This window comes from Plutella xylostella, chromosome 4, assembly GCF_932276165.1.
Source record: "Plutella xylostella chromosome 4, ilPluXylo3.1, whole genome shotgun sequence".
Taxonomy (NCBI): domain Eukaryota; kingdom Metazoa; phylum Arthropoda; class Insecta; order Lepidoptera; family Plutellidae; genus Plutella; species Plutella xylostella.
The window spans coordinates 428,725-449,574 of NC_063984.1; the positions used below are offsets into that span (position 1 = coordinate 428,725).

At 40.7% G+C, this 20,850-nt stretch overlaps 1 protein-coding gene across 1 annotated transcript in view; it reads left to right on the forward strand.

The window, feature by feature from the left end:
• LOC105384795 (neural cell adhesion molecule 1-A) overlaps positions 1-20,850 on the forward strand; it is a 258,015-nt gene that overhangs the window by 230,945 nt on the left and 6,220 nt on the right. Inside the window, exons 15-16 of the mRNA XM_048630715.1 lie at positions 8,815-9,021; positions 20,224-20,294. Coding sequence (XP_048486672.1) covers positions 8,815-9,021; positions 20,224-20,294 — 278 coding nt within the window. The remainder of the gene's footprint in view (positions 1-8,814; positions 9,022-20,223; positions 20,295-20,850) is intronic.

Sequence of the window (20,850 nt, forward strand, 5' to 3'; positions counted from 1 at the left end):
CAAAGGTCTCCCGGCTTCAAATCCCGGCCGGGCTGATATTTTTTTAGAGACAAATATTTGTAATGGGGTTTTAATATGTACCTATATAATATGTATTTATCTATGTATCTGTGAAGATAATATATCAACTGTCCGATACCCATATACAGGAATTGCCTAGCTTGGGGCGGATGACCGTGTGTGAGATGTCCCCGAATATTATTATTATTATGCAATCAAAAATCTCGATCCTATACGTGAATTGCATTATAAAAGCGCATATAGAGCTTGTTTATCTCGGAGCCATAATATGCTCAGGTTAGTACAGTAGTTAGGGTTAAGCTGTAAACATATTCAGTACTGAATGGCGTCTGTAGGAGTCGCAGGTGGCGCCACACAGGGGCTCCTCTACCGTATGAAAACTAAGTTTTCGAGACTCTCTTTATATTAAATGTGCCGTTTGCATGAAAGCTTCGTATTTGGCAAGGAAGAGCAGCCTCCCGGTTCCTCACATGCTCTTCTCCTTTAACTCCGTTTACAAGAATTTACAGCGCGCCTGGAGGTACAAGAATTTTATTTGCACAAGCAGATTACTTTGCTTACTTCTACTTTAACCTGCACGAAGCATTTATCTGATCTTTTCAATCAGACCCTAAACCCTGAACCCTAGTTCGCTTCTGAACTTCGTGTTGCATTAAAAAAATGGTTATGTAAATTGTGCAATATGGTAATCCTATCCAGGGAGGCACACTTTTCACTGGTCTGTTAGTTGAAAATTAATAGGTCCTTTTTGATATTCTATTCTCACAACGCAGTCCCGAAAACCGGTTAGGGATCGAACCCGCGTCCTGCGGCGCTTAAGTAGTTGTGCAAACTGCACCGCTCTATATTTCTGAAACGCTCCGAATTTCTAAGTATGTCTATGTACATGTTGTACATACATGTAAGTACCAACATGTACACCGCGCTTTTAAATAATAAAACTCCCGCGACAAGCGCCGTTCGGCAGTTTGCTTGCTGCATTTTCGTACAGTTTGGAAAAGTACGCATTAAAATTTAACTATGTGAAGTTCTTAATCCTTTCGTCGTAAGAGCCAAAGTTAACCGGCTTGTGTTGGCTCGCCTGGCGGCCACCGCACTGCTGGTACGTATGCAACGGCCGTGTATGCATGTAACATGCGCTGTTAAATTTGGTATTCATATTCGAAATGTGAAATGAAGCGTCCCTATTTGAATTTATTATGGTGTCCGTAAAAGAGTTGGCTCAAGTTACACCGACGGAAAACTCTTTGAATACTCAGGTTTTATAAACTTTAAGATTTAAGTTAGTATCGTTAGAACGTTTCTGGGTATACATGTTTTGCGTAGATTTTACGCAAGTGTGAAATATACTAATACCTACTTTGAATGTTTATTCTAATGTTAAAGGTGAAGACTGAACACCACTAAATTATCAAGTTTAAATTGTTTTCTACTATCTCAAATACTGTCTGTGAAAATGAACCTCCAACATATAGTTTTGTAGAGCTGCAGAAAGGGTCAATTTCCTGTGAAAATTTTACAACATACCCGTGTAATTTATATCGGATACATTTCTCAAAATGAATTTACTGTATTGTCGGATTACCGACTCCGGCCGGAGTGCCGGCGTTCATTTTATAATAAATTGTAAATAAACACTTTGCATACTTATATTCCTATAGGTACTAGAGGTATATCTACGTACTTATAAATATTTTTCTTGCATAATTTTATGGCTCGTTATGCATTAAATGGTTTTTTCCTGTTTGATTTAACGCAGTGAAATTATAACCACTTAACATAAGGCTGATACTTATTGTTCGATTCAAGAGAATTACTATTTCGTGTATTAAGGAGAGCGAACATGAGGTCAAAACTATAGGTAGGTAATAGTTACAACCACGACACAAGGTTCCAAATATGGTCGGGTCATACCTGCCCACAATGCTAAGCTCTAACGGAGAGGGCCAAAGGACCTTCTCCATATAAATGAATACATTACCTCCCCCCCCCCTCGCATCCACGCCACCCCGCGGACACCTGCCGCAACTTTAATCATTAATACCGCCCTTATGATTAATATTTACAATAATTTTATGCAAATGGCCGGAGAACGTTAATGTTAAGTTATTTATGAGTGGAAGCCTGTGAACTTTGACTAATTACTGCTCTTAACCGTTTCGTGGTCGTGAAACTAGCGCTCTGTTGCCTTTGTTCAAATATTTATTAAACGAATCATTTCAGTAGGGTTGAGATATGTAGTACGAGCATAACGAGTACGTGTATAAGCCATGTAGGACTCTAAACCCTAAATCGTTCATAAGATAGAACATTAATAAACAAGACGGTTCATCATAATCAACCCGAAATCCTCCTTTGCTAGACATAGGCCTCTCAGGAGCGCTACAACATTTTGTTCCCGTCTCAAATACTACTTGTCTAAGGTTATCTACGAGGGCGGGTCAATAAGTCCGTGACTTTTATAATTTCCCGCCACTTAACTGAAAGAACAACACTGCTCCTGTCAACAAGCATCTGTCAGTAGACATCTGTCAAAATTTGCACAAGTTACGTCACTTGGTTTGTGTTTTACACCCGTTCTTAGCAACAACCGCGTGATTTAAAAACATAATGGAAAAAACTGAATTTCGTGTGCTCACTAAGCATGATTTTTTTACGGAAAAAAACCATCACTGAAACCAAGGCTAAGCTTGATAAAGATTATGGGGACTCTGCACCATCAATATCTATGGTTAAAAGTGGTTTACTGAATTCCGTTGTGGCCGTACAAGTACGGAAGATGCCGGACGTCCATGGCACCCAGTTGAGGTCTCTACACCTGAAATGATTGAAAAAATTCACGACATGGTGTTGGCCGATCGGAGATTGAAAGTGAAAGGGATAGTGGAAGCCACAGGGATATCACGTGGCTCACTGGTTTCAATTTTGAATGATCACTTGGGTATGAAAAAGCTTTCCGCAAGATGGCTGCCGCGTTTGCTCACAAACGCAATCGAATGACAACTTCGCAGAGGAGTGTTTGGCGTTGTTAAACCGAAATTCGGACGAGTTTTTGCGCCGTTTTGTATCCGTGGATGAAACGTGGATCCACCACAACACACCAGAGACCAAAAATCAGTCTAAACGGTGGGTTTCTCGGGGTGAATCGGCGCCAAAGAAGGCCAAGGTGGGTATTTTGATGACCTCGAGAAACCTCATTTTTTGGAAGGGATAAAAAAATTGCAGAAACTTTGCACAAAGTGTATAGAGCTCAAAGGAGACTACGTTGAAAAATAAATAAAAAAAAATATCCAAAAACCAGTATTTTGTTCAAAAAGTCACGGACTTATTGACCCGCCCTCGTATGTTTGGTTAAGTTATCTAAGTTTTCAGTGCTATCCCAGCAACGTAAAGCAAAACAAATCATCATTTACCCCCGGGCGGCGCAACTGTGCAAGAATGTGAACAAAACACTCTTGTATCTTAACATTTATGGTCACTCGAGCTTATAACCTCCGTAATAAACAGCCCGTAGGAACCTAAGTGGATGTATCTTCGGAAACAATCTGGGATGTATTACGGTTATTTATTTGATTGCGGCTATATTTCACTGGAGGGGCGGGGGGGGGGGGGGACTGCTCTAGCCGGTTGAGTCAATGATAGATATGTTCCAGGTCAAGGTTATATGTGTGGGGAATTTTAACACTTTCTTTGGTTTGTGTTTTTTTCGCAAAAATAATATCTTTAGATAGATGGTAGATATTCGACATGTATTCTTTATTTGAACACAAACAAAAACAAAAGTGATAAAATGTACTAACAAGTTTATCTTCGGTTAGATAGGCGGAGTAGATTATGTGTAATTCCTAAGGTTCAACTTTCTCATACGACGATAGAAAGTGAGATTTCGTTTTACGTTTATGTGTATGTCTCTCAATGTATACGTTTGTTGCTGTACAGTACATAGAAACCGATACAAACAGAAGGTTCCGCTGAAACTAAACATCGTATTCCATTTCCCGGTCCATCGCGGCGCGGCCTCACCTGCAGCCATCTCCGGTGGAAATAACCCAGCAATGTACAGCGAAAACCTTCTCAATAATTCATGTAGGCCGCTGTTCAATTTCACTGCTCTGAATACGCAATACCAAGTGTTAGATTTCCGAGTCAAATCGCAGCCATTCATTACCCCTGATCGAAAAGGTGAGGTGTCGTACATTTTGCTGATGTATTTGTCTGTATATGTTAATGATATTATTATTTCATTGCACTTTTTACAAGGCTGGATTCTATACAGTAACACTACTATAAATACCCATGTCTATAAAAAAATATAAGTTTCAGGTACCCTCAATGACACTGTAATTTAAATAATTAAATATCGAACCGGAAATAAAATACCATAACTTTGTAAAAAATACAGCTTTACATTTTCCCCTTTTGAATAAAATTAAAAAGCAGTATCGGGTATCAAAGGCTTGTTTCATAAGTAAATATTTTTCAACAACATAATTTGTAATCGCCTACAATTTAAAATTCGATCAGGGCGGTTAACCCTCCGGTGCCGGTGACTTGATTAGGAAACATTGCGTGGACTGTTTGTGTTCGATAATGAAGTGAGGCCCGCGGGACCAGCCGTCACAGGGTTAACTCGGTCAGTACTGGGAAGTGTTACACCTTTTAATAAAATTGTTTACTAAAAGCTAATTAATATTTCATTTAAAAAAGGTGTAGTTCGGAAACTAGTTTGCATCGATTAGTTGTGTGGTTACACGAGGTTGTATTCATGGAAAGGTTCTCGTCACCGCCCGGACCCACCCCTCGGGGATTACATTAATATTTGACGACACCCGATGAGGTACCACCATCGCCATCATCACTGCCGGGTCTTACAGTGACATTATTATATTCTGTAAATGCATACATAATGTAAGATGTGTGAGGAACGGTACTTATGAGTATGAGTGCTACGGGAACGTAAGGTGTGCGAAAGGGGCAGAGAGAGAAAAAAAGTAGTAAAATAAATAAATAATAATATAATAACATAAATTATGTCTCCATCAAATTTTACATGTAAGTAAAGTACATAGTTACTTACAATGGTCGTAAATAACTTCTAAGTTTTATGTAAATCATAGTGCATAAACTTTTGTCATTTATGGCTCTTGGTCTTCGTAAAACACTCATTTAATGACTGCATTAATTAAGTTCAGGTTTTAGTGCTTACGTAGTGTGTTAATTTATAACGTTATTCCTCGTATGTAGGTATAATAGCTAAATTTCGACTTATGCATTAAAGTCCACATAGTGTATAGTAAAGTTATGCTTATAATGTACTAGCTATAGTACTTGTGCACTCCCGTTTTTGGCGTAGAAAATCGAGATTGATTTGAGATTCGATTTTTTAATCGTCGAACCGGTAGGCAAACAAACCGGCCGAAACAAAACGAAGCTAAAACGCAGTGTTTCCACAATCGAACTAATAATTCAAACACGGCGCTCTCCGCAAACACGGCGTGTGCTCTCCCGTTGATTAATTATTGAAATAACAAATATACCGCTTTACTACCCATCTCTGCTTGACACACCGCGGCAACCCGGCCGGGTGCGGAGGGCCACTGTTGCCCGCGCCCGCCGCCACACTCGCGACTATTTAATCCGTCCGGGTTGCTCCCGTACAGATATGCGGATGCTCGTATGAATGTTTACGTAAATCCTTTCAATCATTCGGTTTGCATTAACGGTTCATATTTGCTGGCTTTGTTGTGATAGCTAATAATTATGACATACTGCTGCCGGTTGTGCTGTCGTGTTGCAGCGAGCTTGCATTTATCGACGGACTTTTTGGGTTTTGACCGCAGTCAATTAACTATGTATTGTAAATTTGTTGATTGCGCTGTTTAGTTTTGGCTAGTATTGAAAAACACACACAAATAATTATAACAAATGTTCATAGAAACATTCGTAAGGACTAAGGACCATCGCAAATTAATGATTAGACGATCTTGGACAGGTTGAAGACTGGGCGAAGAAGGTCGACGAACGAGTTTTCCCACAACTCTCGGAAGAAGCCTATGTCCAGCACAAGACGAACACAGACTGATGACGCTGATGTTCCTATTAAATACTTGGCTACTTTCATTACATCGCCGCTCTGAAATAAACTAATCACCCTTCTTAATTAAGGCCCGACCGTCTACGATGTAAGGGAAGTTTTTGCTGGAGCAGTGGATGTGATGTTCGCGGCACGTTGCACGCCGTCTCCGTGATGACGTCACGTCGCGCTCCAACGGCTCGTCGGTAATTACGCGTCGCGTCACACGTGAATTAAATAGTTTTTTTTTTCCTCCGCCGGCCCGGGGGTGGGGCCCTGACGTCCAATTTCTCCTGACAATTCGAAAATTAACTCGGCAGAATGTGTTCGACGTGATATGCAAGTGGCAGTTTATTTTAACTTTTTAATTAAAATTGTTGCTGTGCATTATGCTGGTAGGCCAGGTGTTTGCTTTAGTTTTATTTTTGAAGTGTTTTGTTTGATCAGTTTTTTAAAACATTTTAAAATTTCACTAACTACAAAATTATAAGTATTTAGGCATATTTGGGCACATTCGTTACCACTGTTGGCAAACTACCGGCTATCTAGCAGTAACGGATATCGCGTGTTTCTGACCCGAACAAACCTAAATTAGTTTAGAACACGTAAGTAAACGTGTTAAGAAATGGCCGTTGCAAATCTAAGTTAAATAAATCGCCCTAAAAATTGGATCGGTTCATCATGCAAACATTTGAAGCAAAGCAATAAGCACAACAAGCAGGAAACTAGTTATACGTCATCATAAGTCACAGCCCCGTCTCCCGCCGCGCTGCACCGCGACGCCGCGTGTCAGCCGCCGCGCCGCCGCCGCGCCGCATGTCGCGGGCCGCGCGCGCCACCGAACGCTCCAGAAGCTCGCGGCGAACGCTAATTGCCCGTGTGACGTCACGCGCTGCGGTCACGGCCGCCATTGTTTACCGAACTCGTGCAGAATGGCCCAACTTCCCCCATTCAGCTTTATCTTTGAACGTGCCACAAAACTTTAACACTTTGATCTGAGCGACCGTTTCCGTAAACCTATATGGGAACTACAAACAGGAGCAAATCGTAGGTAAAACGCGGAACACACGACGGCGCGCTCAAAGGAATTCGTGTGACAATAAAAAGAAAGAACGCTCGTCAAAAGAACCTCAACTATGCTTTGGCCACGCCGGAGTGGAGAAACACCAAACGAGTCAGAAATAGAACTGAATTTCAGTAAGTGGTTTTTCAACTGGGGCTTCTTGTTAGAGTCGTTGCGCGCAGAGAGAGTCGGGGACAATATTAATTTTAATTTGGTCTGCGGTAATTAGTTTGGCAAGCGTAGTGGCCACGGCGATACGGCGACGGTAGTCAGGCAGGGCGGGTATTCACGCAGGGCGGACAGTCAGGCAGAGTGAATGCAAACTTAACTGTCATCATCGTCATCAGCCTGGAATTGTCCTCAAAGAGACCTTGACTTTCCACATCCAACTACCACCGAACCCATGAAGGGTCGTCGCGTCGTAGTAGGTCCACCACGTTGGTGGCGTCAAACGCTATGTACAGTTTCCTTTATTGTCTTCAGAAATAGTATGATACTTCTACCTGCAAAGTTCTAAAGAAAATAATGAAAACGGAATGGCATTCCAATTTCGCAGGATGATCAAATATTCGAGAGAAAAAGGCATTTGAAAGAAAAAGGTATCAGTAAGTAGATATTGCTAAAGAGTTAGATTCCTCGGAGGCCCCCGCCCCGCCCCCCGCTCCGCTCCGCCCCGCTCCGCTCGTCGCTCCCGCTACATTCAATTAAGCGATTAACGTAACGATCGTCGACTCTGAGTTTTTGTACGAAATGCTAATTTCGCCGACGACTTCTTCCCACTTCCGATCTGGATTCGATTTTACGCTTTTACTTCCTAACGAGTTGAACCTTGTTCTTTTAATTTTAGTACTATTGAACGGCTGCTTTTTATGTCGATTCCATTTTCTTTTTCTGCTTACGTCATTCGTTTCAGCGTGATGTGATCTTGATACTGAGAATTGAGACTATTCTGTAATGGAATATTTTAAATAAGTATCTTTAATTTATTATTTCTAAAGAGTAGAATGTTGTTTTCTCGATTCACTCAGTTTATACTTTAGAAGAGAGTAAAAAATACTGGGGCCTTATAATTCCCAGAATTAAATTTCTCTTTCATAAAGCGAAAAATGTTTTCTTTATTTTTAAAATACGTAAGAAAAAGTAAATAACGATTTAGAGAAAAAATATTTAGCTGTGGGTTGAAATGTGCCGTTCATATCGTGATGCCTGCAAATTTTATGTAGCTTACATGTCTGAGGTTTAAGTACCTGCATCTGGCTTTCTCGAATGAAGCTTTTGTGCATATCCCAAAGGTCTAAACTTCCTTAATAAGGTTGGACCATTTCCCATCACACTGGTCCACTGCGGGTTCATAAAATCTACATGTGCTAAATCTATACGTATTGTGCAGGTTCAGGTTTCCTCACGATGTTTTTCTTCACCGTAACGGCACATTCCGGGATTTGAACCGACGGCCTCTTGAATGTAAGAACCATGCCTTATGCATTACGCCACGACTGCTCTCCATCTATCTATACATCACTCGGGGACAGATTGTTTTTTTATGTAGCCTGTGTAGTGTCCCACTGCTGGGCAAAGGTCCGATAAATAGATAGGATGAAGGGGGGACAGATACCGTGAAATAAATCATTTATTAATTAGTACTAATTTGTTGCAGCGTCCGAAGCGCCGTACGGCATGGGCGTGACGGGCGCGGCGGCGGGCGCGGCGGCGGCGCTGCTGCTGTGCCTGGCGCTGGCGGCGCGCGCGCGGCGGCGGCGGCGCCCCCCGCGCGGCAAGCCGCCCCCCGCGCCCCCCGCCCCCCGGCAGGAGAAGCCGCAGGAGCATGATGACAAGGAGCCGGATCTTATTCCTAATAATTATTGTGAGTATTCCTCTTCATTTTTTATACACTAGCTGTTCCCGAAAACTTCGCCTTAAATTTTCAATAGAAAGTAGGCTGTATCCAATGAAAAGGGTCATGAGCTATCTAAATTAGTCTTGCCATAATACATAATATGATTTCAACAAGTATCAATGAGTTTACCGTGAAACTTTCAGTCGTTGAACTATTAAATTATCTACAAGTTGAATAAAATGGTACTTCATTAGCACGAATGTGCATAAAGCAACCGCATTCAGACAATAACAACACCTTCCCGCGCGCAACTGCGAATTAGCACTAACACAGTTAGCATAGTAAATCATAATCCCACTCATTACAGTGATTATAAGCGAGCGTGTAGGCACGTCGCTGCTAAAACATACTCGCCTGGCGGTATGAGGTGAGACTGTAAACTGGGATGAATTATCATAGCTAAGTTTAGCAGTTAACGTGTTATGAGACTTCGGCGTAAAGCACATGCATGATGCATTATTCTGATTCAAACCATTGTTTGTAATTTGTTTTAGGGATTTGAGAGTGTAACTGTAATTGCCAAGTTTTGGGATTAATAATATAGTTTAGGTTTGTTAACATATTCAGATATTATTCTAAATGGCTAGATTAAAAACTGAGCAAGCACCATTTTGGTTATGCTACTTATGTATCTGCAAGTTACATATAACTGTGTTTTTTCTAATAATATACCTATCTTCAAGTTGAACTCTGTTTTTTCTTCGTAAATCCGCGCTTCGTGTAATGAAAATACCAGGAGCGCAGAGTGACGTGGCAAGTCTCAGTAAACCCGCGCGCTAGCTCGCGACTATTCTTCATTGTAGGTAATCAGATGCACTAAGATAGACGAGAATAAACTCCGACAAAACAATCTGTAGCAAAGAATACATTCGTACCGTATTTATATTTCATTGCTACACGCTATACGGAACAATCTAAAAATCAGTGCAGCACCAAACTTTGCACTAGGCGTTTATTTAACAAGCAAATCTAAACAATGTTTTCAGCGAGGCTAGATTCAGAATGGAATAATACAGGGTGTAGTGTGGACAACACGGCGGGGCGGGGGGCGGGGGGTCGGGGCTCGCGTCGCTTTTAATTAAACACTACGCATCCGATCCGGTCCGGCGTGTCCGTGTCGCTTTGATCCGGAGAGTTCCGGTGCGACGCCGCGCTGGACGACTGTTTGTAGAGACCTTTATTGCTATCAATCGCTACGCAATGCATCTTTAGGTTAAAGTATAAATTTTTTTCTTTGTAAATTCTTTTTATTTGTTATGTCACGTGTAAACTACAAGAACAGTAGCTTTAATATACATATTATGAAAAACGGTGCACCATCCGTTGGAAACTATATTTATTATCCCTTAACCTTATTTTAAAGTATAGTGTTACTTTATATTATTAAAAATGTGATTATATTAGTTTGCAATGAATGATGTGTGCCGGAACCGGAAGCGGCCGCCGGGCCGTGTCGCGTTGATTAGCCAAGTTCGATTAAACCGTAGCTCCGACACACAGGACAAGGCCTCGCTAAAGTGGACTTGGATCATTATTATGTATTGCTGAATATTATTATTATTATGTTGATGAAAATTTAATAATTATTTGTCATTTATTTATGAAAGTTGTTTCATTGCATGCAAAAATACGTTTTCGATTAGAATTAATCCACAATGGAATATACCTACAGTATTACCTACATATGAAATCTCACCCGGGGCTTTCGGCCCTAGAAACGGTTATTAACCACCGCGACGTAAAGTCAAAGTTCGTTCTAGAAGGTGACAATATGCGCCGGTTTCAGGAAACAACGCAGGTAATGCGTTCTCTGCGATCTGATACACCGTTTAACTACTATGTTTAGAGGAAAACCGTTCACAAAACTGAATCCTATCCTATATTCCTATATCTCTATGAATCATATTAATGAAATGGTAAACAATATTTTAAACATTAGACTTCAATCAATTACGCTAAATCCCAATAGTAATTACTGAGTGTCTAAATCTGCCGCGAATCTGAACACGTCTCCCCCGCCGCCCGCCGCGCCCCACCCCCACTCACGTCCATATAAATATGCAAATGATCCCGCGACTAAAGTGGAAAAGTTAAATTGATACAACAACGTCTACAGACACAATTGTGCATCCGTTGATTGCTTCACAACTGCGACTTTAAACTCTATAATAATGGAACTCATAAACTACCATTTGGGTTAACACAGGTATGACTGGCTCGTACGCGAGTCATACTCTCTACTTATTATCATAGATAATTCAGCATTAGCACTGGAGTGGTGTAGCTCAGTCAGGTAACAATAGCCCTCTCTTCTCACACGGTGATGTGGTATGATTATGGTTTCAAATCCGAACCGTGACATTGATCAATAATTAATTATTTGTTATTTATTAAAAAATAATATTAAAACACCCTGTCTCTGAACTTTAATTAAAAGCTTCACGTTGTACGTTTCCTAGAAATCGGTTCCACATTTCGAATATTTTACGAGTACTTCCGTATATCAGAAAAACTTGAGTATACAACTTTAAATTAGCTCTCATGTGTGACTGCGCAGCACACGCTGGGAGCAGCGAGTGAGCTGGTCCAATGACGCGGCGCGTGACTAATTCGCAGTGTTTTGTTGCTACAATACAAAGAAGCGGCGGCGGAGGGCTAACTAACCAGCGAGGGGAGGAACAAAAGGAAAGAATAGCGCCGAATGTGGCAGAGCTGCTGCTGCTGCCTCCAGCCGCGGCCCTATTCCTTTCGGATCGGGTTATCCGTTTTTCCGAAATATCCTTTCCCAAAACTCAGTATTCAAATTAAAATCGGGATGAAACATACGTTTCCTATAATAAAACGCCCGTTTCTTAAAAAGATACAACACACTTTGTATAGTTAGGTATAGTCATTAGATGAGCCTGATGAGGTTTAATGTGGAAAAGTTATTTTAATATCCGGTGGTTCTGAGAAACTGTTGTATTGAAACGGGTGATCTGCAAAACGGATAGCCGCTTCCAAAAGGCTCCTATTCTCAGAATCGGTCGAATTAAAAAGCGTTCGGTTCAGCTGTCATTTCCATGCGGAGGCGACGGCGACGGCGGGGAGGTGCAAAACGACGAGCACAGAGCAGGCCTGAATACAAACGCTTCAGAATTAAGAACATCTGTCCACTTCAGCCACGCTCTGTGTTCTCTGCAGATTACTGAACTCGCCTTCAACTGTGTCCACATGCTGTGTTTGCTGCTGGACTGAGTTTCAACAATTGAGTGTATGAAAATAGGATTACGTGAAAAATGTGTAACTGTGTATTGGTAGCCCTCTATGGCTGTCGCGCCTGCGGTCGCTTAAGTGAAATAGAAGTTTTGTTTCTCACTGAACCTCTTCCTTTTTTTAAGTCGGTTCAAAATACCTACTAATTACGGATTTCCCATTGACAAACTCTTCTAATTTTAATGTTATTAGATAATCTTATTTCAATATCTCAGGCACATTGGACTTGAGCTCTGAAAAGAACCTGGGACATTCAGCACAATAGTCACTAACCGCTACGCCGTCCGACTCATATCAATTCATTTCTCGTCAATCTATTTTCGTTATTGTAATAAGGATTAATTAAGTATTTCCTTTACGTAGGTCGTTTCTTGGAATCAAAATAAGGTGAATCAGTAAAAAATACTCAAAATAATTTCTGAGTAGGCATCATTGTTTCACTTCGATAAATATTCAGACCCTAGATTTTATTATTTATTTATTTATATATTTATTTATAGACACTTTATTGTATACACAAAACAAAGACAAAAACATGAAGACAGAAAAAGTAAGAAGTACACAAAGGCGGGCTTATTGCCAAGAAGCAATTTCTTCCAGCCAACCCTTGGTTGGTGGAAAACTAAAGTGATATTCACACGAAACTCTTTTATACAATAATAAAAAAAAAAAAAAAAAAAAAAAAAAACACATATTAATGTAAAGAATACACCGAAACCAATACGAACCAACACGATATCGCAATAATCCAATTAAAATGGAAGCTACGATACTCCTGTAGTTTTTTTAATGTTCCATTTTCTTACTTTACCTACATGATATTTTTGTCAAACATTCATGGCCAGAAATATATTTTCCTACTATTTCCCCTTTAGCCACGAGCACTCAGTAAGTGGTTCCCAGATTGCGCCGCTATCTGCTGATCCAATCACGGACACACAATGCTAAGAAATTGGGTGGTAATTCTGGCAACTAATCACTCTATTTGTGAGCGAGGGGCTATTCTTGGACCCACGCCTTTCTTTCCGATAAAGCTAATCTACTGGACCTCGCTCGTCGGCGACTCCGCACGTTCTTGCTCGACCCGTGTTAGATCATTCACGGTATAGGATAAATAAATATCACTAAGTAATTGTACGAAGGTCATTATAGTTTTTCTTACATTTTATTATCTTATGAAATTGAATCTATTCAAAGTAAAATTTAATCTGTACTGCATACACACATTTATCTGATCAATAAAGTAGTTTTGTGTTGTTAAAAACTAGAAAGCAATATTGCGAGCCATTAGAAAAAAATAAACTATTTTATCATTAAGTAGGTATGTATTACAAAAAAAATCCTTTGAACCACCATATATCATTCAATATCATACAAGCTGACTAAATAGCATTAACACATTTGGAATTACGTATAAAAAGAAGTATTGCGCGAGGGTGCGGCCGCTACCAAGTTTCAAGCATCGTTTAACAAACGATTCGTTTTCGTTCTTTTTCGCGTAAACTCGACTGAGGAGTACAACTTTACTTACACTCCACCCTGCACCCTCTGCACATAGGATGTTGTATTTATTTAGGCAACTACATTAGCAGGGCAGCTGGGCAGGACCCACCTGCACTTACATAATCTACTGTGAGAATTTGCATGCTGAATTTTAAAAAGACAAAATAATCTTATAAGTTTCGTAATAATCCCTACCGCTGCTAAATCATAAAAAAACATAACAATTAAATTTAAATAACGAAACTAAGCGAGTACTAATTAACCCATTATAAAGTACACGCGATCGCTTTAGCCGCGTGCGGATCGAATGGAAGCAATAATTCCGGCTTTACGACTGATTCGGTGGCGTTTTTAAACTTATAAAACGGTCGTGTTGACAATTAAAACGCGGTGTAAATCAGCTGAATGGGCGAGCGGTCGGCTCATATTATTATGTATTATAAAGGCCGAATTATGGCCATCATAACTCGTCCCCCCCTCACCCCCCGTTGCCTATAAAGCGCCCAGACAAAAGGTTCGTTACGAAAAACGCACGATAAAAATATTTTACGTGAGCGTTAAGCGTCGTGAGGCTGATACCCGCCGCCGCCGGTGTCCGCTTCGTACAAGCCGCGCCTAATAAAATGAAAATATATTTTTGTTGTTATAAGATCAATAACATATGCATCAATAACGTAACCAGGGAAAAGAGTGAAAAACAGAATCTGATATAGGTTATTAGGTGTTGGGTAACGTTTTTCCTCAAAACTTACTTGGCGTAAATGACTGAATGGTTATGGCACGTAGTGGCCCTGACTACTGAGCCGAAGGTCCCGGGTTCGTTTCCCGGCTGGGACAGATATTTGTTTAAACACATATATTTGTTCTCGGGTCTTGGATGTGCCCGTGAAATGGCAATAGGCCCGCCTCCTTTTACATTGGGACTAACATAAAAACTGACGAAAAGTGGGTGCATCAATGCACCTCTGCCTACCCCGCAAGGGAGTACATTAGTACAGGGTGTGAGTGTTTATATATACTTACTTGGCCAGCAAGATAGTAAGTAAGTAAGAGTAAAGCTCAACCTAAGCCGGTGTAAAGTAGATAGAAATAGGATGAGATTACATTATCTCTCAATCCTAAAAATACTCTTCAAGCGTAAGAGTAAATACTCTTCAACCGTATCCCTATAAGTTTCTACATAAAGCAACAAAACTTTAACAGAGAGTTAATGATTAACTGCTAGCCTGTCGAGTGTGCGGAGAGCCTAAGATTGCTCTGAGGAGGTAAAACACAGGGCAGTGTCGCCGCTCCAGTGTCAAGTGGAAACGCTCACAAATGACAGGCCAGCGGGCACGGGACACCTCCAGCAAGATTTAGACGAGATAAGATCGGGTTAGTTCGTGTGAGGTTGGCTCGGATTTGATCGCTCGCCTCGGATGGGGTTAATTCGTGGGCGGTGGTTTTAACTACGGTGCTAATTTAACAATCTTTTTTTTTAGAAAATTGGTATATTTGGATTAGTTTGCATAACAGTTTCAAATCATCAAAACATTATATTGTTTTGTACGAATATCCACATTGGATGCCAACTATTTAGCTTACATCTTTACAGAGCACTAAATGAAACACAAATGTTAACACTAATAACCAAATAGGAAGTTATAGTGCAATTTGAAAACCAAAATGCATGTTTTATTGAGAACATCAAAGCTTCCTCGATTCCTGTAGCTCGCATCGAACTTGCAGGGTGTCAAATATGTCATAAATGAGAAATTCGCAGCGCGAGTGACACATTCCGTGCGTCTGCTCGCGCCAGATATCCAGACTCCAGGGGGGTCACTCTATACAACGAAAAACGAAGTTTAGGAGCGCTGCGGCGCGATCCACGACTGTATCTCGTTGTATGAAACGTGCCGATTGCACGACAGCTCTTGTTCGTTCGTTTTTCGTCATTAAAGAGTAACCCTCCAGCTCTAGGAATCGGTACAGCTGTGTATCAATATAGGTCCCGGGCTAAATACTAACACGCCGAGTTTACGGAACTACTCTACAGTTTACAGTTCACTATTAGCTCTCAGCTTCGCGGGTACTTCGGTGACGTTAATAAGTAATAATTCAGCGGTTAGAAGCTAGGCAAGGAGAGCTGTTGCTACAATAACTCACTTATTTGATGAGAGATTGATGCTAGAATTTTTAAACAGGAGTTTAGGTATTTGATTCACATAATATCTTCAATCAATGATGTAGGTAGATATTAATATAATTCACATTCATTGATATTTATATTTATTCACGGGGCTGTTACGGCACAAGATGGCGCCACAGCTAGAATTTGAATTTTAATCGTTCGAAAAGCCATTTTCATTTAACCGCAGCGAGTTATTGAAGGTTCAACGGCTCGATATTAAAATTTAATTTATGAAGGAAATGCATAAAGGAACCGGCGCCGCCACGGTGCGAGCCGAACCCAAGCTAATATTATAAAAAATATATTGAAAAGCCTTTGAACAGCCGACGGGAACAAACAAATTGAACTACACTTATTAAATTGTGCGAGCACAGGAGGACTATGAGTAGGGGGGTTTTTGTGTAGAATCATCATAAATAAATCTATCTATCTATCAGGAAACGCTAGTATTTTTTGTCGGTAAAAGGAAAAAGACCACAATTCGCATGCTACGAATGCTACGAGGTTGCTACGCAGGTGCTACGACGGTGCTAGGACCAGCTACGAAGCTTTGTATCATTGTGAAATGTGTAACTCTGTTTTTATAATATAATTTTGAAAATAATACTTTCATTATCAAATACACGTTTGAGTATTCCTAAAACCACTGGAGTTCATCTAATTATCCAGTAATTTTTAAATTTTCCCCAATCTTTACTAAATTTTAGTTGATTTAAGATGTTTATGCTACAAGAAAAGAGGAAAGCAGAAATCATTTACATAATCAACTAAGATACATTACAGATTCAACCGCGGAACACAACAATATTTCGGTTAACTTAAATTACAACAAACAGTACAAGAAGCACTTTAAATTACAAGCAACGGAATAAATCTGTAAACAGAGCGGGGACTGCGAGGATTAAACTGTAAAGCCGAAGGTTCGCCGAATTCGGTGTAAAGTTGTTGCAGGCAGTGCTCACGCTCCGGGTACTGCTGCTGAGCTGGTCTCGAGCGCTAGATGTGCTGCAATAGCATCAAATATGGACTCAAAAACATCATTATAATTTTTGCAGCACTTGAGGTTTTGGGTAGACCCTTATAAATTGTTAATATATGTATTAACAAATACATTGGGTCAGTTAATGTAGGGCTTTTTTTTTTTTTTTTTTTAAGATTTTATTATCACTCCACAGACTTTATGTCCGTGCCTTTTTGAGAGATCAATATATTGTGAGAGTTTGGTTGTTTTTTATCTTCATCTTTTAACTACTCACTACTCAATGTGGAAGCTTATAATATATATATTTTATCTTTTATATATATATACCTATATATTATTAATAATTTATTTATTTTTTTGCACTTAATGTAGGGCTTATGTGTTATTCATATGGGTGGATCGAATATTATGCTAACATTGTAGTTTTGAGTACATAAAACATTACATACGTTTGACACTGAGACTGCTCACTGCTCTCGACAACTCCGTCCGAAGTCGTCTCTTGCCGAGATAGTTGAGCAAGTATCGTGTGTTATTTAGTCGCAACTCGGGAGCCGGTTCAGTGCCCGGCCGGGGCCGCTAATCCCTCCCCCGCTGCAAATTGTTATACTTGCTATTGTTCTTGGCTAAGTTCGCGTTTAGTTTTGTCTAAGTTTTATAAGGCTGGTGTTACTGTAATGGGAATCATTTTGAATGACTTTCCCGGTGTGTAGGAATGCCATTTTATGTGCAATTATACATGAAATGCTGTAGTGTAGGTGCATATAAGATTTAATTTCGGCGACATGTATCACTTCTTCCCTCGAGTGCCGGAAGATTTCTGTAGCAGTCGCAGGAGCAAGCAGATGGCAGCTATTCACGAGCCCTCCCCCGCCCCGCCCCGCCCTCCCCGCTCACACAACACGTCCTCCGCCACAAAGGAAGACATACCTACTCACTTGTAACGCATTGTCGACCAAAATATGTATGTGACACTTCTAAGGCTTCAGTCGGAGCGCCACAATGCCGCCGCCGCCGCCGCCGCCGCGAGCCAAGTCCCAGCTCCAGTGCATTCTGCTAAAAGACTTATTTCTAAACCCAATTTAAGTGTATGTCTGTGTGTTCAGTCCCAACTCCGACTCGCGCCGTTGATAAACTATTCATTTTTGGGTGCACGGCGACTGTTTATTTACCCTCTACGTACTAATTATTTAAGAGCGCAAAGCAAAGATACACAGCGCCGTAGCGGCGAACTTTTGATTAATAACGTGAATGGCGGCGTTTAACTGCGCACTGCAAGTCGTCGGTAATGAAGGCAATTTGAATAAGCCGGCCGCGCCTCGCGAGCCAATTAATTATTTCTTGTGTCCGCCTCGCGCCGTCTTTGAATGTGACCATTAATCAGGTTTTTTCTCCGGATAAATCTCAGCGGATTCCGGTACATGTGGCCGGAATCCGGACGGTTATTTATGGGCAGTCCGGTCCGGCGCCGGACGGACGGACCGCCCGAGACTTGCGGCTTCGTCGTCTTGCTCGCTTCACTGCAGCGGAGCTACATCATTCTTGCAGTATTCACTTCAGTAAACTGTACACGTTAATTAAAAAACGTTGGTAGGTACTAATGGTAGAGGCTGAAATAAATATCGTTTTATAAATACACTTTTACGCTATTTACTTTTCTAAGAGCGATTATTAGCGAGCGCTATTTACTTTCGAAGAGTGTGTCTACGAAGTATTATTTGTTATTTCATATAAGAAACAGTCACAGACAGAAATCACCTGCCGCCCACGCCGAGCCGTCCTCACAAACTCACGACAACTCGGGCGCTTCCATCAATGAGGCTTGATTCCCAATGAGTCTAGCTCCTTCAATTCACTCACATAAAGGACTAATACTTGAGTCTTGTTCCGGTACAATTTCATTTCTCCCCCTCCCCCGTGTTCAGAACTAATCCCCCCGCCGCCGCCGCCGCTCTGTGGTCGTATCGAAGAAAATTAAAAAGCTACACGTCCAAGCTTAAAAATAATCTTGAAGGAAGTTGCAATATAGAATTGTAAGAAGTGCTCCAAGTCGGTCCGTGCTACAATTTTTCAGTAGTTTTCCCTCTGAAGGTTTTATTATTATAAATAAACCTATTATTTCGGGAAACATAATGTTTTAACGATGAAGTTTCATAAGACATTTATAGGTACTAATGAGGTACGTAATAATTCAAGATGGTATGCAGTATTGTATAACCACTACAGAATCCAAGAGTTGTTTGTAAATCAATTTTACAAAGTCGTATAACATTCCTTTGAAATAAAATATAAAGTATATATTTACTACAGTTTTTATTATTATTTTCAAGTGAAAGTGGAAATTGAAAATATTTTATTTACTAGGAGGTCTGATCAGTTTTTCTAGTTTTCTAAATGCCTAGTTATTTTTAATACGTGTTATACTTTTCAAGTCTCTAATGAAATGACTTCCCGACCCCCCGTTCATTTATCGCTGCTCCGGCGGCCGCGGTGTGTACATTCATCAATCTTGCCCAGTCCCGGCCCGTGTGGGATTTACGTCCCGGAAAATAAATTCCGGGATAAACTATAAAAATAAATCGGATCTGCAATATAAACAATGTTCTTAGATATGTTTATACTTTTAAACAACGAACTTTTCTGTTAAGGTAAATTTTAAATTGACCTTATTGAATAAAAATAATTTAATAAAACGGACATGAGTCATAGAATAGCTTTATCATAATGTCGAAATATGTGCACATGCCTTGCAAATAAACCAAGGTTCTATTTTCAATGCTGAAACAATTATCTTGCCCCAGTTCTACGTTATGTGTGTTCGTTTGATTTAAACCGACTTTTATATATCGAATCGAATATCTCTTGGTATTATTGTATCTGGAGCTGCTTTATGGGCTAGTAGCACGGGGCGCATTTAAGACGTGACATAAGATTTGCATCGCGCTCACTCACATCGCGCAGCCTCAAGAGCGAGCGCGACGGAGAACCTTTGTCACGTCTTAAATGAGCCCCGTACTAGCCCTTATGCTGTTTATAACTGTAAATTGCAGAACCAAATTTCTAGAGGGTTTCTCTATACAGACGAAATACGAACGAACAAGAGCTTTCGTGTAATCGGCACGTTTAATACAACACGATGAAGTCGGGGCTCGCGCAGCAGCGCTTTAAAACTTAGTATTTCGTCATATAGAGTGACCCCCCAGGATCTCAGGCACAATAGTAAGAATACTGTATCCTAACGAGTGTGTGTTTGTTTCAGGTGAGGCGACAAGCGCCCCGAGCCTGGCCGTGTCGTCGCCGGGCCGCGCCGAGCCGCCGCCGCTCAACGCAGTGAGTACACACATCAACATCATCATCATCAACATAATCATGATCACCTATAACCTACGCCATAAGTGTGGCAAATGCGGACGAACGTTTACCGCCCAGATTGGCTCCCAGATTAATTATTTATTTATTTTACAATATCTGGAAAACTACCTAATTTGCTAATTTCATATGTAGATAACAATGAAAGGGTAACTTATGTTGCACAAGTTTCCACCTCTAGGTAGATTAGTTAGGTAGTATAGGGAGGGATAGCCACACAAGGGAGGAAGGGACACCAACAAATACTGAGTAACAATCAGCAGTGACCGTAGCCGTATCCGCATGGGGACAATATCATCATGAGGCTGCTTGAGTGATGATTCTTCCTAATGTCGGGCAAATCCTATATAGCCAGGAACTGACTAACCTGAATACTCAATATCTGAATTGATGAACCTTTCAGCAAGTTGACAATACCTAGTCTATTTTTATATATTAAACCTAGTCTAGCCGTTTCGTGGTCTGTAGTAGTCTGCACTGGATAATTCGTATACCCCGATGGTAGTCCGACCACTGA